This window comes from Stenella coeruleoalba, assembly GCF_951394435.1.
Source record: "Stenella coeruleoalba genome assembly, chromosome: 20".
In the NCBI taxonomy this organism is placed as follows: Eukaryota; Metazoa; Chordata; class Mammalia; order Artiodactyla; family Delphinidae; genus Stenella; species Stenella coeruleoalba.
In genome coordinates this window covers 42,392,965-42,409,745 of record NC_137166.1, presented here as the reverse complement: position 1 = coordinate 42,409,745, position 16,781 = coordinate 42,392,965, and the positions used below count along the sequence as shown (strand labels likewise).

Here is a 16,781-nt window from a genome sequence, read left to right as displayed (position 1 = left end):
AACAGCATCTGGTCTACTAGAGTTTCTGAGAAACACTCCAGAGTTCCCCAGCCAAGCAGCTGACTGCACAGAACAGCACTCCCACCCCTCGATCCTGTGTTTCAGAACAGAACTTCATCCAATAGGAAGGCCAGTCTCAGTAGCCATTACCCCATCATCCACTTGCCCTATGACTCCTCAGATGACTCTAACCCAGCAGTAGCCACTGACTCCCTTTTTCTAGTAGGCTCTTTTTGGTGATCACAGTGGACATCTGTTCATCTGTTGTCTTTGTCTGAAACCACTACCTCTCACCCTTAGGTTTCTTCCTCTGCCTCTCTGATTGCATCAGAGATGAACACATGACCTAAGCCCGCCAAACAGGGTTCTTTCCTGGGACCCAAAGCCAGCAGGAGAAACTCAGTTTTCTGTAGTGTTAAGCTGCCTTTCAGAAAGGACAGACCCGAGGTTCAGTCCCTGGTCTCATGGAAAACAATGGAGAGTGTGACCTCCAGAGAGATGTCAGGGTGAACCTCATAGGGCCCAAGTTCCTGGGGCCAGGTCACCTCTGTCTGCAGCTGGAACACAAATCGAATCAGTTATTTCCCTTAGTGTTGATGTTGTTCTGAGCTGAGCTGTCATTTACAACTCCAAGAGTTTCCAAAAATGTTATGGGTGTTCACCTGCCCACTGCCACACTGTCCTCCCCAATGTCCTCTCTCATCCACCCAAAACCCATAGGAGCAGCTGGGGTACTGAAGAGGCAGGAGGCGAGTCCTCCGATGATTACCTTTTTGAAGGTTTCATCTTCTTTTTAACATTCTATAATGTACTCCTCCAGGAGTTTGGCCTCTCTTATTCCCAGTAGCTTCAACTATTCCAGATTTCCCAGATATTCTCAGATTTCCCCATAATATATATATATATATTTTTGCAGACGCGCAGGCTCAGCGGCCATGGCTCACGGGCCCAGCCGCTCCGCGCCGCGTGGCATCTTCCCAGACCGGGGCACAAACCCGCGTCCCCTGCATCGGCAGGCGGACTCTCAACCACTGTGCCACCAGGGAAGCCCTCCCCATAATATTTTAAGTTTAACGTTGTACTTTGAAATTCCAGGGACTTGGGCTTCCCTGGTGGCGCAGTGGTTAAGAATCCGCCTGCCGATGCAGGGGACACGGGTTCGATCCCTGGTCCGGGAAGATACCACATGCCACAGAGCAACTAAACCCGTACACCACAACTACTGAGCCTGCACTCTAGAGCCCGCAAGCCACAACTACTGAGCCCACGTGCCACAACTACTGAAGCTCACGCGCCTAGAGCCTGTGCTCCGCAACAAGAGAAGCCACTGCAATGAGAAGCCCATGCACCGCAACAAAGAGTAGCCCCCGCTCACCACAACTAGAGAAGACCTGCCTGCAGCAACGAAGACCCAATGCAGCCAAAAATAAATAAGTAGATAAATTAATTTTTAAAAAAACTATAGAGTTTTCCAATTAAAAAAAAAGAAATTCCAGTTATGTGGATTTTCTGTTAGCAGAAAACTAGGTTCCTATCTGGAGGACCATAACTCACAGTAGCTAAGGAGAGAAAATGCAAAAAAGGAGTAGCTCAAAGGCAAGCCATTATTAATTGAAAGCCATTCATCACCCAACTACTAACATGGGTACTTTACTACTCCCACCAGTTTACTGTGTGCAGAGCTCTGTGCTAAATTCTCTCCCACATAACCTTCATAGCAGCCCCATGAGGGATATCCTGTTGTCCTCCCCACTTAAGACAAGTTAAGAAATCTGAAAATAGCCGTTCTGCTACTAAGTAGAGAATTAACTCAAGGTTGCCCCATTCCTGAGCCCAGTTCTTAATCACAGCCCTGTCCTGCCTGCCACTTCCTGACTCTTCAGCCTTGGGAAGAAGGTACAGGGAAAGTGGAGGAGCAGGCAATCCCCTCCTGCCCTCCCCATTATCCCAGTTCTAACATCAAGTAGGCCTTTGTGGTATTAGATCTGATTGACAGGGTAGAATTTTACAAGTGGAAATGGCCAAGAATGACATCTCCAACGGAAAGGACAGCAGCATGGGCAAAGACAGAGGTAGGAGAATACAACCACTGGATTAACACTGGTCCCCTTGGAGTGGATCTAAGGATCTGTGTAGGGCAGTAGAGAGAAACTCACCAGGAAAGGTGCAGTGTGTGGAAGGGATCGGACATTGGAGTGTGGGGTGGCCTCTCTGACCAAATCTCGGGGGAGTGGAGTGGGGCCTGTAATTTGGAAAAATAGTAACTTAAGGTAATTTTATGTTGACAAACGTTAAACGTGTTTTCTACCACCATCACCACAATCGGCACCACATGCTGTGCTAAGCCCCGTCTGCAAACCGCACGGTATAGGGTTCAGAATCCAGGGGAAGTGAAGCTCTCGGAGGGCTACCTGCACCCAGGCCAAGGGCTGACAATCACAACCGAAAGAAAACCTGGCTCAGAAAGTTCAACAGACTCTGCTCCAGTCAGTCAGGCACCTTCAAGTGCCCTCAGCAAAATAGTATGAGCCGGCAGAGGAGTGGATTGAAGGGTAGACTTAAGTCAGGCCTCAATTCAGGGCCGCTGGACAGGGGTCAGGCAGGACCTGGAGACCAGGGGATCACCAGGACAAGGGCAAAGGGAGGTTCGGGGACAGGGCGACGGCCGGAGGCTGAAGGAGGTCGGGTGTGGGGCGATACACGCCGATGGATTTTCGCGAGCTGCTCCGGGGAGGCGCACCCACCGAGGGTGCTGAGTCACGCTGACCAGGAAAGGGCAAGAAATCGCGGTTCGCCGGAGATACGGGGATCTCTTGGCACTGGGCCCACTCTCCGGAGGTGCGGCGCGCATGCGTCTACGCGCAGGGAAAGCGGGATCAGCTCAGGTAGTGAGGAGGTACGCACGCGTCTGCGTGTGGGCTCGCACGTCCGGGGGGTGCAAGTGTGCGCATGTCCCCGCGCCGGGACGGGAGAGGGGGGCAGACCGCGGAAGTCGCAGACGCCTCTACCCGCACGTCTGAGATGGACGTGTGCGCACAAGTGCGCATACTCTGGGTTGGGGCGGACTGCGCGTGCGCAGACTAGGAGACCCGAGGACGGGGAAGCCAGCGCCCCCAAGAGGGTCGGAGCTCGTACTGCGTGCTTCGTGCTGTTCGCCTATTCGGCCGAGTATTATCGCTTCGGGATGTCGCCACAGACTTTTCCCTTTGAATCCACTGTTAGGTTTTTAAAAAGAATTTCCCCACCGCACATGGGCATGAGTTTCCAGCAGAAGAGAAAACTCTGTACTTAGTTGAGCTACAGAGCCCTACCCGCAGCTCCTAGCGTCAGTTCCTCCTTGCAGCTCTAGTACAAACACCGATCATGGTGTATTCTTTCAGCCCGACGTGAGAACCGGTTTATTTTAAGGCTAGTTCTATTTTTCGCCCTGTATTAGAATTTGCCTCTGGCCTTAGCAACACCTCGTTTCGTCTGGCTTGTCTTGAGTTGCTTCGAGCTGTTCTGCACCCTGCACATGTGGCCACGAAGGAGACTCGCTCCTTGCTCTACTGAGGCCTTGGTTCAGGTGAGAGAGAAACATACAAACACACATTCCAGCGGAGTGCTAAGTGCTGTAGTGAAAAGCAAAGCTGGGGGGAGGCTGGGCTCTGGCCCAACAGAACTGGAGAGGCCCAGGCAGGTGGGCACTGGGTGGGGGGCCTCCTTGAGGTAGCAGGGGTGTATGGGGCACCCTGGGGCCTGAGAAGGAAAGGCAGCAGCTAGGGGAGGACCAGCTTGACGGCAGTGGAGATGTAAGAACATGGTGGAATTTAAATGTGCTTGCAGATGCACTTGTAGGACTTGCTGCTTAAGTGAATGAGGAGAGTAAAGACGATCAAGAATGTCTTCTAGGATTTCTGCCTGTGCGCTGGGTGGATGAATAGTGGCACCTCTTACCAAGATTGGGAAAGAAGGGGTTGTCTTCCCTCAAAGACTGAGTTTTACGGTCACAGACTGCATCTTCTGTGCAGCCCTGGCTCCCATCCTAGCAAGGGCCTCGCCCCTAGGTGACAATAGTAAATGTTGAAATGAATGACACTCCTGAAGCAATCCTTCCTCCTCACCTAGGTCCACATCCCCAACTCAGTCCCAATATAAGCCACATCCAGTCCGCCGCACAGACAAGCAGAGGCCTGTGCCCAGCCAGCAGACCCCTGTGGAATCATAAGGCCAGCTGTTTGTGTTACTTCCAGGAGCCTGTCCCTGGAGGTTCCTCAGACTCCCATGCACATATGGTTGGCAGCCTGACAGTCATGTTGTCCACATACATGGCTTTTTGGTAATTGAAGAGCCGTCTCCAGATCAGGAAGCAGATCACAAGAGGGGTCACACAGAGCACAGAGGAACGTCCTTTCACAGCACCATGGCTGGAATGCAGTGTTTCAGCTACGCTCCTAGAGCTGGACGCCCCAGCCTCCCAGCATCCCCTGGTGGAAAAAGAGGGGCACCGTCCTCATAAGGACCTCACCTACCTGTGTGTCGTCCTCCATTTCTCGGCTGAGCTAAAGCCTCCAAGGACCTTCTTGGGGCTCCGGTGAACATCTGTTCTGCTTCCATCCCCACCCACCTGGCATGGAGCTGGGGCTACGGGACTCCTGTCTCCACCACTGTTGTGAATCAGAAGTCAGGGAACGGCACCAGTTACTAGTGTTAAATAGGAACACGTTTGAATAAAATGTGTTTTTCTGTCTAGCATTTTAATGTGTCTTCCAGTGTCTTCCTTAGCATACCCATGCAACATGGCTGTTCCTAAGCAGCCTTGTCCTGAGGTGCACTTAGAAGGCTCTAGGACTAAGTCCTCATGCTCAGCTTTTAGGCATCTCAGCAGAAAGAAGCCTGAGTGGTACTTGTACGGGTAGGTTATATATTAATGCTCACTTACTCCATTATCCTAAGTTCATGAAAAAAGTTTCAATCAAATGCTGTCTTGCTGTAAATGAAAATGAGCTGAAATTCCCCTGTAACCCACCCACCTTTTGTGGTTCCCATTTTGCAATCTTTCCTTCTCCATTAGCAGGATGGCATCAGCCAGTGAGACTAGTCCTTCTTGCCCCTGTGAGGCAGGGTCTGTCTGCCACACAGTGGGTCCCTGGCAGAACTGGGGGAGATCATCCCTGCATCTGCTCCTGGAAAGGCTGGCTGGGCAGCTCACAAGCACCCATGTTTGGTGGAATGTGTGTGTTGGCAGATCACAACCCAAGGAGAGAGTCTACATCCTTCCAGGTGACCTCCTTCACCACGACATTGGCTCTGCCCACACAGAGACCTCTTCCAGCTTTGGCCTTCAGGAAGCTAACAGGAGAGGTGTGGTAGGTTGTCCTGCTTTCTGCCCACCCACCCCAGCTCATCCTAATACCCCCAGTGGTATTACCCTTGCAAGGGCTCAGAATCAGACGACGGGCCGACCTAAACGTACTTGGGTGCAGCTTTCAAAGTAATGAACCAGACAGGGCTGCTGACATGGTATCTGCTGCAGTTCATTTTCAACAGAGATACAAAAATTATTAAATGTATATTTTAATAAAGCCAATAGTTATTTTACTTATAGGAGCTTTAAAAGTAAGATACAAAATGTAGAGTTCCAGTTTGGAAGCGCTGTAACTAGTCACACGAGCAACGCAGCCACGCCTGGCCACACAAAGGACACACACACACACACGCACACACATGCGCTTTGGCGAGACCCCTCTGCCGAGCGCAGCACCTGGAATTACCAGTATTCAGAGCAAGGCGGTGCTGAGAACACAGCACCTACAAGGAGACCACACAAACAGCCTCACACAGTCTCATAGCCCATGGAGATGCAATCACAAAATGTCTTCCTTACTTGAGAAAAACAGACTGGAAAGTGACAATTAGCAATGTTGATGTCACCTGCGCTGGAGCATCAAGGACTGACCTCTGTCCAGGATGAGGTCTTTGGGGAGGCACTATTAAAACAAGAGTACTTCAGTATAACAGAACTTGAAACACAGGGTACTGTAGACACATTACTGAAGGAAATAGAAAACTATCTAACAAGTAAAACAGCCACGGACAACTTCAACAGTGATTAGTGCACACACGGTGACAGCTAACACAGACAAGAGCCACGCAGGGTTGGCGCAAAGCACGTGCCTGAAAAGTCTATGTACAAAATAGTTCTCTGTAAACATGGTGAGGTGACTGTTCAGAACCCACGGTGAAAGGATCATGAGTACAGGCAGCAATGGCATCCGCACACAGCACAAAAGACAACACCCGAGGCCTGGAAACAGCCTGGCAACACAGTACTAAAAATTCAGATGGCTGGGCTCAGACACCCTAAGGGTCCTCTATAATTAGTGTGTATATGACATATATATATATATTCTTTTTGGTATTTTTAAATATAAATTTACTTATATCCATAGAAAAATGAGAACATAACTGTGTTATTACAATCTTTGCTGGAAAAGCTTATATGGAGTTAGAAAGAATAAACCATTTATTAGTAGTTAACATATATTAAAATGGTTTAATGATTTAAGAAAATATAAAAAAAATATTAATACTGTCAAACTTTCATACCAGAAAATATTATGGATTTTTCTCAATTAGACTTTTTCAAAGATGAAATATGAAAATTTTAAATAAGTTTTATATAAAGAACTTCTGTAACCTCAATTAATATACAGTGGGGTATGCCTAGTCTATATAGATATATTTATTATTTCTCAATTTAAGCACCATTCAATTCTTCTGGATCCATTCTGGCTGGAAAAATATCCCTAAATCCACAGGATGGTATCTATTTAATAGCACGTTAACTGAAAATGAGGTTTGTTTTTTTTTTTAAAGAAAAAACTTTTAAATTAATTCCTATCAACATCCTAATTGGTTTGTCTTGAGCCAGCTCACAATGTTACTGCAATTTCAAGTGTCTCTCTGCAGCCCCTGACCACACCTCCACGTTTGAGACTGTGTCAAAGCCTCTGGCCACGTGTGGAAGGACCTGAGGGCTGAAGGTGTAGCTTCACCCTGCACGCGGACAGCAACCAGCTGGCTCATCTCCACGCACCATAAGGGCTATGTCTCCGACATGATTTATGATCCTGCTTTTGTAAATCTGGCAGAGGCTGCACCCCCTGGGTGCTGCTGTGGGGTGGCAAGGGGCTGTCCACCTACAGAAAACCCAGGTGATTGCTTCTGATCACAAATATTCTATACTTTGCCCAGTTCGTATAAGCTTAAATAAAGATAGTGTTGAACAAACCTCCAGCCACTCTATTTGTTATCTTAAAATATTCAATGCATTTTAGGCAGGAGATGTTTTAACTAAAAACCTATATGAAAAATAGCTATAAAATACAGTGATTGGTGTGTGGTCAGTCATCACTCAGTGTGTTAAGGAGGGGGAAGGGGAGGGTTTCAGAAGAATGGTCAGTTTTGCTCTCAGCCTTCAGGCCTGAGGCCTTCCCAACACACACAGTGGGACTACAAACTTAAGAGAGCTGTGTTTCTCAAAGTGTGGCCTGTGGCCCACCTGCATCAGAATCACCAGAGGTGCTTATTAAACTCGAAGATCCCCCAGCATCTCCCTGAGGAGGGTCAGAAAACTCCATCTTCAGCTGGCCCTCCAGGCGTCTGATGCCTCCAAAGTTTTGAGAAGCCAGGCCTTAAAGGCTTGGAGTTGCCAACCACCCCCATCCCCAAGGATCCCTGCCTGGGACAGGGGTGCACTGGTCCTCTGGGGGGCTGGTGCCAGCTAGTTAGCCCTGGGGTGGGGACACTGGCCCCAACAGCTCTGAGCAGGCAGGCAGGCTGGTCCTGGGTCAGTACTGGGGCAAGTAGGCTGGCCTGCGCTCAGCCTTCCCGGGGAAGGCCTTGAAGCCCTTGGGCGCTGCCTTGTGTGCCGGTGGGGGTGCGGGCTGCGGCGGGGTCTGCACGTAGGTGAAGGAGGCGGCGCTGCAGTCGCTGGTGGCGGCCCACACTGGGGACTGCAGCATCTGCATGGTGTCATTCCACTGGCTGCCAGGGCTGGCAACTGCATAGAGTGGTGCACTTGGGCCAGGCAGGGTGCTGGGCAGCGGGGAAGGGTGTTGCCAGGGGGCTTTGGGTGGCCACGTTTTGGTTTTGTTATCCTGAGAGACAGAAGAGGGTTCTTAGTGGCATTTCTGGCAACTGATCATCTTTTCCCACCTCCCCAGATCTCTGGTCCTTATACCCACTGAGAAAACAGGGTGAGAGCCCAGCCCTCCCCACAGTTCTGGAGCAGCACGTCTAACAGAACTCGCAACATTTCAGACAGAAATGTTCTATGTCTGCGCCATCTAGTACAGTAGCTGCTCACCGCACATGGCCAGTGCAACTGAAGAACTCGATCTTTCTTTATATTTAAGTAATTTCAATTTAAGTAGCTACATGTGGCTAATGGCTGTCATGTTAGACAGCACAGCCCCAGAACTTCCTCTACATGTGGCTCTGAGTCAGCTGAGATGGCTAATCATTTAGACAAAAATCACAGGAAGAAAGTTGTTCACTACAAAGAACCCCTCATTTCTTTGAGGCCCTCTTAAAAGTTAAGCTTTGGAACCTTACTCATGGTCTGTACCCATAAAGCCAGCCCTCTGTGGAGAGAGCAGGGCCCACAATACCTGGTTCACGTCCTCCACTGTGGTAAGAAGAGGCGGTGAGGGCAGCGTGCTGGTCTCCTGCTCTCCACTGCTGTGCTTCCTGAAAGAACCAAGAGCTCAGTGCAGTGGTCACCTGGCTTCCCGTCCAGCTTCTCTCTAGAGGACACCCTAGCCACTTGGCTCAGGTGTCTTCAGGCACTGGTTCTAGGTGGGGAGGCCTTGGGGCCACCGCATGCGGGGGACTAAGGTGGGTCACCGTGGAGTGGCGCACTCAGCAGGCCGTCACAGGGCTGGGCTGGGGCAGAGGTGGCGGGCATGAAGACTGGCACTGGCTGTTTCAGCTGCTGAGTCCACCAGCTCCAGCCTTTTGTTAATTTATTCAACACATACAGACTGATTGTTTACCATACACTGGGGATAGGTGACAAAAACAAAACAAAAGGCTGTTAGTTTTACTACTAACATGAAAAAATTTCTGTTATTATGTTGAATGAAAGAGGCAGGCATAGCAGGCAGAGAGCCAAGTAAACCAGCCTATCAGCGCTGCTGCGTGCAGACAGCAGCCTCTGCAGAGGTGGTGCTACAAGTGCCTTTCTAGACGTCCAGTCAGCCTCTCTTTCCTGTGCCTAAAACAGAAGCCTTCAGATCTCTCCAAGGCTCAGTCCTGCTCTTCCTACAGTCCTCCGTGCCTCAGTCCACGGCACCCTCTTTCACACATATGCTCAGGCCAAAAACTTGCGTCTCACCCTTGATTCTTCTCTCTCTCACATACCCCACTGACAATTTCTCACCAGTTGCTCTAACATTTTGTTCAGCTTTCTGCTCATCAGAGGCCTCCCTGACTGCCATTCAGAACACAGAAAATCCACCTTTCCCCTCAGTCCCTGCCCTCATACCCTACTTTATTTTTCTTCATAGCACCTACTCCAAACTGACATATTTGGGATTTTTTTATCGGCCTTCCTTCAATCGAATATCAGTTTCATGAGGAAGGGGACTTTGATTTGTTTGCTGCTGTATCACCAGTGCCTGGTACATGATGGGTGCTACTGAATAAATGAAGGTGTCCCTCCCCCGCCCAAATTCAAATGCTAAAGCCCTAACTTCCAGTACCTCAGAATGTGACTGTATTTAGAGATAAGCTGTTTAAACAACTAATTAAGTTAAAATGAAGTCATTAGGGTGAGCTCCAACCCAATATGACTAGTGTCCTTATAATAAGAGAAGATTAGGACACAGACATACAGAGAGAAGACCATGTGAGGATACAGGGAAAAGATGGCCACCTGCAAGCAAAGGAGAGAGGCCTCAGAAGAAATCAACCCTGCTGACACCTTGATCTCAAGACTTCTAGCCTCCAGAACTACGAGAAAATAAATTCTTGTCGTTAAGTCCCCAGTCTGTGTTTCTTTGATATGGTTGCCCTAGCAAACAAATACAGTGTTTGTGAGAATTAAGTGAGAAAATGTACATGAATGCTTAACCCAGGGCCTGGCACAAAGAATGCACCCTAGCTTGTATCAGCAATCACTGTCATCACCACCGTAACTGCTCTGTGCATCCTACTCTGTGTGACTCAGGTACCCTTCCATCTTTATCTACCTGCTCCCCATTGCTTATCCAATGAAGCCTGACCCTGTGACACGAGGGCCATGCTACGTGGCCTCCCTGTCCCCTCCACAGCATGACTTCTGATGCCCTGGCGACCGTGCATGCTCTCTATTCCTGCCCATGTCCTTTAGAACGCCACCTCTGGGCCTCTGCTTCCTCACACCCACAACAGTCTCTGCATTTCTTTCTAAACAAATTCTTCTCTTATTTCAGGGCCCATTTTAATTTTTGTGACTACTTGTGAAAACTTCAGATCTGAATATACTATGTAACTATTTTTTTCAACTTTGAAATACCATTCAGGGGTCATTTTACCCAGTTCCACCTTTGACAAAGAAATAGAGGGTCAGAGAGGGCCAGGCCCATGTTCGGAGGTGCAAAGCCTGTTGGAGAGCCCAGTTAGAACTTGGTTGTCCTGGTCCTGCTCCTCCCCCGGAAAGGGCTGCCTCTGGTAAGGCACAGACCAGCATCAGCAGACCTGGTTCTCCACAATACTCCCTGCCTGTCATACTGGTATTGTGGGCTACCACTTGCATGAGGCTGTTCTACCAGCAAAAACTCAACCCAACTTTAAGTCACCACACAAGCTTCGGCAAGACAGTACTGGAAGAGGCCCTCTGCCTCTTTCATGCACGGGTGACTGGGAGTGATGGGGCTACTGAACTTTGTAAGAGGAATAGCTGTGGTTCACATTTACAGACCCCTCTGTTCTTTGGTTTAAAATTTCTTCATACCTTCTCTGCTTGACAGCAGCAACGAGGTCAGGCCCTGAAAACATGGAGAACAAGCTGTCCCCATTGGCGGAGGACGTCTCGTCACTCGAGCTGGCCGAATCTCCCTGAGCACCCGACCAGCCGCTGTGCAGGCCATCCCTGAAAGCCAAAGAGAGAAGCTGGTTCTGGGCCTCCTGAAGCCAGCCTGGACACTGGCTGGACAGCCCGAGGCCAGCCCTCACCCCCGCCCCGGCCCTAAAACAACAGTCTTTTCCCTGTACTCATCTCACAACCCAAGAGTGGTCTCTTGTCTCTCTCCTTCTTCTAAAAACTCCTCAGAAGCCTGTGGTTTATAGATGAAATTCATTTTAGACCAAACAAAAAGCTGAGATGGTCTTTAGCTGTGCAGTTATTAACCAGGTAGCAGAAAGAGATGTAAAAAAAAATCAGTCCTCAGATGTCTTTATGATGAAAATCCACAGTTCTCTCAATACACTGAACTGAAAACCTTTGGTTTTTGTAGGCTACAAGGATCACATTCCATAAATGATACAGGTTTCATAGCCATGCTCATTTCAGCTAAAGACCGTGTTAAACGTGCAATTACTTCACAAACACCACCAAATAAGATCCTTGTCTAGAGCAGAAGAGCCTGTCTCAAAAATCACCAATTTATACCAATGGTGTCTTCACAGGGACACAACATGCCACTTGGCATCCTACAGTCAGTCACAAAACTCTGACCCCCTGAGAATTTGACCATGTGCCACTCTCTCACGTGGGGGCCTAGAAATGAACTGCCTGATAAGGGTGCACAAAGGCCCCATGGGGAACACCCAGGTCCCAAACTCAGCTTCCCTCCCACATCCAGCACTCACCCTTCTGCAAAGAACTCTGGGAAAGGCCAGGTCCGATGGGCATCATCCATGGGTGGCCAATGGCCCCGGGGGTTGCCGGGGCGGCGACCGTGTTGGACTTGCCGCTTCTGCTGCATTGCTTGGCTCACTCCTGCCACATAGCGTGCAAACTCGGGGTCTGAACCCACTGTGTTAAGACAAAGGGATAAACAAGATTTGGGGCCAAACTGGCCTCTTTGTTTTCTTCCCTACCTTCTGAGGATGTCTTGGTGACACACACAGTGAAAAGTGGTGACGGGCTACCAGGCTTGTGGCCCAGAGAGGGCTGCAGGATTTGCCCTGCAGTCTGCTGTGGTGAGATGGGGATTTCAGTACATGGGTCTGAAGATGGGGTATGGTGTGTGCATAGGGACTGTCAGGAAGGGGCATGCCTAGGACTGGGGCAGGCTGAATGTGCACAAAGACAAAACAAAGAGAGAACAAAAAGGCTTGCTTTAGCCATGACTAAATTTTAAAGACAAATGCTAGTTATGTTAAAACTTCCCAGGGACTTCCCTGGCAGTCCAGTGGTTAAGACTTCGCCTTCCAAGGCAGGGGGTGCGGGTTCAACCCCTGGTCAGGGAGTTAAAATCCCACATGCCTTGGGGCCAAAAAAACCAAAACATAAAACAGAAGCAATACTGTAACAAATTCAATAAAGACTTTAAAAATGGTCCACATCCAAAAAAAAACCCAAAACAAAACAAAACAAAAAAACTTTCCAGTGTGTGGTGCTACATACTTAACAACTAAGAAAATCAGATGATGACTTCAGCCAAGAAATAAGCTGAAGGTTATAAAAGCATCAGGGTCAGATGGAGAATATCTGCCCTTCCCCCTTGGGCTCAACTCTGATCCAGTATTTTCCTGGCTATTGAAGGCAGACCTGCTAATTCAGTTTGAAGATAATAAGAGTGGTAACGAATAAGATAAAATTTTAAAATGCATTAAGAGGTAGATGGAAACGTACTGGACAGAACTGAGTAAGGATGTGCAGGGCAGTACAAGTAGGAGGAAAAACAGCATAGGAGAAATTCAGAGAAAGTCAAACAAAAAGATATGGTAGGAAAACATCTATAGGTCACAAACTGAATAGGACTCAGCAGTGTATACTTTTTAGCTTCAAGTTGGGAAAGACACTAGGGCTCAATCCCACTCTTAGCTTTTTCTCTCAGGGAGCTGCCATGTGTGCACTGCACAAAGATGCCCACACCGGGTAGAGCAGGGGCTGTGTGTGCCTGTCCAGAGGGGGCACTCTGTTCTAGCTGCCCCTGCCTGAGAGGGTGCCTTCTGTAATTCATCCATCCAGAATGCCCTTTCTTAATTTGAAAAAAGGGCTACGTAGACCTTATGCCCTTGGAGTGGAAGCTACATTAAGAACTTGAAGATCAGAAAGGCACATCCAGAAGGAAAAGCTAGTAGGATTCCTAGGCTAAAGACATAAAGGCTGTTCAGGCCTCAATAGAGATCAAAGATGATAAAATTCTGCCAAACACCATTTATACTCTGGATTTAATTACCGGACTGTCAAAAAATGTACACACTGTTTATCAGCAATTGAGAAAACGTGCCACGCCCACCCAGCTGGTGGCAGGCAGGTGGGCTTGCTCTTCCATAGCAGGGTGGAACTGTTTGCCCTTCCCCACATCCCCAGGGGTTCCCCACACCCACTCACCCAAGGAGAGCAAGAACAAGAGAGCATGAGCAGCAGTATGAGGAATTCTGAGAAGACATACGAAAACATTTCTTTCCTTTAATAGTTAATGCTGGGTTCATTTAGTAGGGAATCTCCTCTTCTGGTGGTTATTTATATAAATATGTGCTATATTTACTTACAGTATTTCACAGCCCTTGTGAATGAAATATATTTTCCACTTCCATGTACCATTTGCTAAATTAGAGGAAAAAAGTAATCGATTTCTATATATTTACCTTGCATCTACCCACCTTACCAGATTCATTTACTAATTCTGGAAATTAAGGAGGCTTGTTTTTTTAAATTCTATTTCCAGCAAAGAGATGTGCTCTTTAATCTACTCTTTTCTAAAGCTTATACCACTTATCTCCTTTGTTTTTGTCTTGCTACATTTGCCAGAAAGTTCAAGACAAAGTTACATGCTATTGGTGGTAGCAGTTGCCACCCTGTCTGGGTCTTGATTTTAACTGGAATGCTTTTGTTTCACTATACAAAGTACTACTTGCTACTGGTTTTTGGTAGATAAGTCTTTCATATTCAAGACATTTTCTTCTATTTATGTTTTACTTCGAGGGGTTTACTTAAGAATTGCTGGTTAAGAATTGTTTACTTAAGAATTACTTAAGAATTGTTTACTTAAGAATTGCTACTTAAGAATTGTCTTTTACCAAATGTTTTTACGGCATCTATTGCTGTATGAGTTTTTCTCATATTGGTTGAAATGACAGATTACTGTACAGGAGCAGAGTTCCTTATACTGACCTATCTTACACTGCTGAAGTAAACCAGATATAACTCCTTTGATACACTGCTAGATTTTCTTGCATCTATCCACACTCATAAAAAGTTTTAATGGTAAAATCATGTTGGCTTCATAACTCCCTTTCCAATCTCTTCTCCTGGAATAGAACCGGGCAGGTTTTCCACTTCTTGGTGCAATTTTGGTAATGTATGTTTTATTAGGAAAAAATCCATTCTCCATTCAGTTTTTATGTATGTTGTCATCACGTCATATGTGATAATGTCTTAAAGTTCTTTTAATCTCTCCTATACCTGTAGTTATGTCTCCTTTCTCTAACCTAATCTTGTTTCTCTTTGCTCTCTCTTAATCAGCATTATAATAAATTGGTTTCTCTATTTTATTGGTCTTCTAAAGACCCTTCTTTTAGATTTATTTACAATGTCTATTATATTTTTCTTTTAAATTTAATTAGCTTTGGCTTTTACCCTTTTTTTTAAATTGAAGTATAGTTGATTTACAATATTATGTTAGTTTCAGGTGTACAACAACTTTTATCCTTAACTAATTCCTCCTCCTAGTTTATCTTTGTTTTGTTTCTAAATTCTTTTTCTAATTTCCTAAGATAACTCTGGTGAATCTTCACACTGTCTAGGCCAGGAAAAGCTATATTCTATGAAGGCAGGAGGGTGCCTTACTACCTTTCACTGGTTCTAGAGTTTAGGCAAAAACGAATCACAGAACAGGTTATGTAATCAGGAAAAAAGCAGCCCACGAAGGGCCAGCCATTTTAGCTCCCATGAATGGGAGCCCTCTTGAACTATGGGACTTTGAGCCATTCAACTTCTCTCAGCCTCAATTCTGCCCTCTATAAAGTGAGAAAATTAGTTCCACTTACCTTATCAGACTCATTCTAACCACTGCTTCCTACCTTTGCTGGAACTGTCCAATACTTGCCATCAGACAGTGAGAAAGGGTCTTTAAAGGGGGATTAAGTCACTGCCTCATATAAGTAAGGATGTGGTAGATGGGCCCTATGAAGTCTTTGGTGATAATATTTAAGTTAAAACCCCAAGGTGGAGAGGTGGGGGCTCACATACCTGCAGGATCAAAAGGCAGAATCTCTCCCAACATCCCAAAGACTCCATCGCTTTGGTCACGGTTTGGCCAGGTGTTATTTCTAGGTCCCTGTGGCTTCTGTCCCAAAACCTCCGACATCACATTATCCATATAACTGCTCACCAGACCCAAGCTGTACAAGTCAGAACTGAGATCAGATATGCCAGGCCACTGGCCAAGGGGAGACAGACCGGCTCCAATGGGTTGTGTTGGCTGCTGGGATGAGCCGTGTACCCATTTCCCAGGAGCCCGATGCTGGGGCAGGGGCTGCTGCGGTCCAACGGGTTGGAGCAGGTGTTGGTAGTACTGGACCTGGGGTTGTTGTTGCTTTGGGGACTGCTGCTGAGGTGCCAGGCCCGGCTGGGGTGTCAGAGGTGTGTGTGCCCTAGTCTGGGGAGGCCGCGGCGGAGGGGGCACTGGCAGTGACGGCTGCTGTGGCTGCATAGCTCCTGCCTTCTGCTCAGTCACCATGGCTATGGCAGCAGAATTACGCCTTGTCACCAGTGGGGAGCCCTGATGTGACTGGCCCATGTTAAAGCCCGAAAGAAAATCTATCACCTCCTGCATTTCCTGATCGGTTGGTAAGTTCATACCCTTCTCGTCCTTGCCATCATCCCCTTGCACGAAGCTGTCATGCCTCTCCATGAGAAAACCATTGGCCATCTGATTACTGGAATTCTGAGCTGACTGTGAAGGGTCTGCAGTCCTAGGGAAATTACCAATGTTCAAAATGCTTTGTAATCTTGAATCAGTATTACTGGGCATTTTGGCCTTCTCTTCTGAACACCCAGCTATGAAGATATTTTTGGAAGGGGTATTTGGAATGGAATAATTTGTGCTGCTGCTAGAGCTGGTACATGAAGCTTTCTTGGTGAACCGGGATGTCAGTTTGGAGAAGGTCTTCTGTAGGCCACCTGAAGATTTGTTTCCATTCCCAGAAGGCAAGTCAGCCTGATTTCCAAAATCACAGATCTCCCTTTGAAGCTGGATTTGTATGCAGGGTAAAGCTTGTTCCCTATTTAAAGAGAAATGCATTTAAAAAAAGGACAAATATACAAATTGGACAATGAAATGGATCTCTTTGGTATTTAAGAAAGACTTTAAGAATAAAAAGACCTCTTTGTTTGCTATCAGGTTCATTTATTTTATAGATAAACACCCAAGAGTTTTAAAAGTACATAATTTAAGCACTTACTATCTATATTTATTATAAAAAATCTACCATGTCTAACGCAGGGCTGTGAAAACTACATTAGATTTCTGGCCTGAGGATTTTCAGTGAAACTCTCTGACCACAACACAGAAGAGCAAAACATGGCTAGAGTGGGATACGCAACTGGCAGAGGCCGGCTCTGTGCCTGGATGATGGGGACT

The 16,781-nt window shown here is 47.3% G+C and overlaps 1 protein-coding gene across 6 annotated transcripts in view; it reads right to left on the bottom strand.

The window, feature by feature from the left end:
- Positions 1–5,513: 5,513 nt before the first annotated feature.
- The window catches only part of GARRE1 (granule associated Rac and RHOG effector 1), an 82,438-nt gene continuing 71,170 nt past the window's right edge, over positions 5,514–16,781 (bottom strand). For 5 of the 6 annotated variants that reach the window (XM_079906597.1, XM_079906600.1, XM_079906598.1 and 2 more), the window contains 5 exons: positions 15,389–16,422; positions 11,836–12,001; positions 10,979–11,116; positions 8,655–8,733; positions 5,514–8,141 (listed from right to left, as the gene is read on the bottom strand). In XM_079906597.1, the coding sequence (XP_079762723.1) occupies positions 7,833–8,141; positions 8,655–8,733; positions 10,979–11,116; positions 11,836–12,001; positions 15,389–16,422 (1,726 nt within the window). In that variant the 3' untranslated portion in view covers positions 5,514–7,832. Of the gene's footprint in view, positions 8,142–8,654; positions 8,734–10,978; positions 11,301–11,835; positions 12,002–15,388; positions 16,423–16,781 lie in introns of those variants that run through there. The other variant, XM_079906602.1, reaches the window with a different exon arrangement.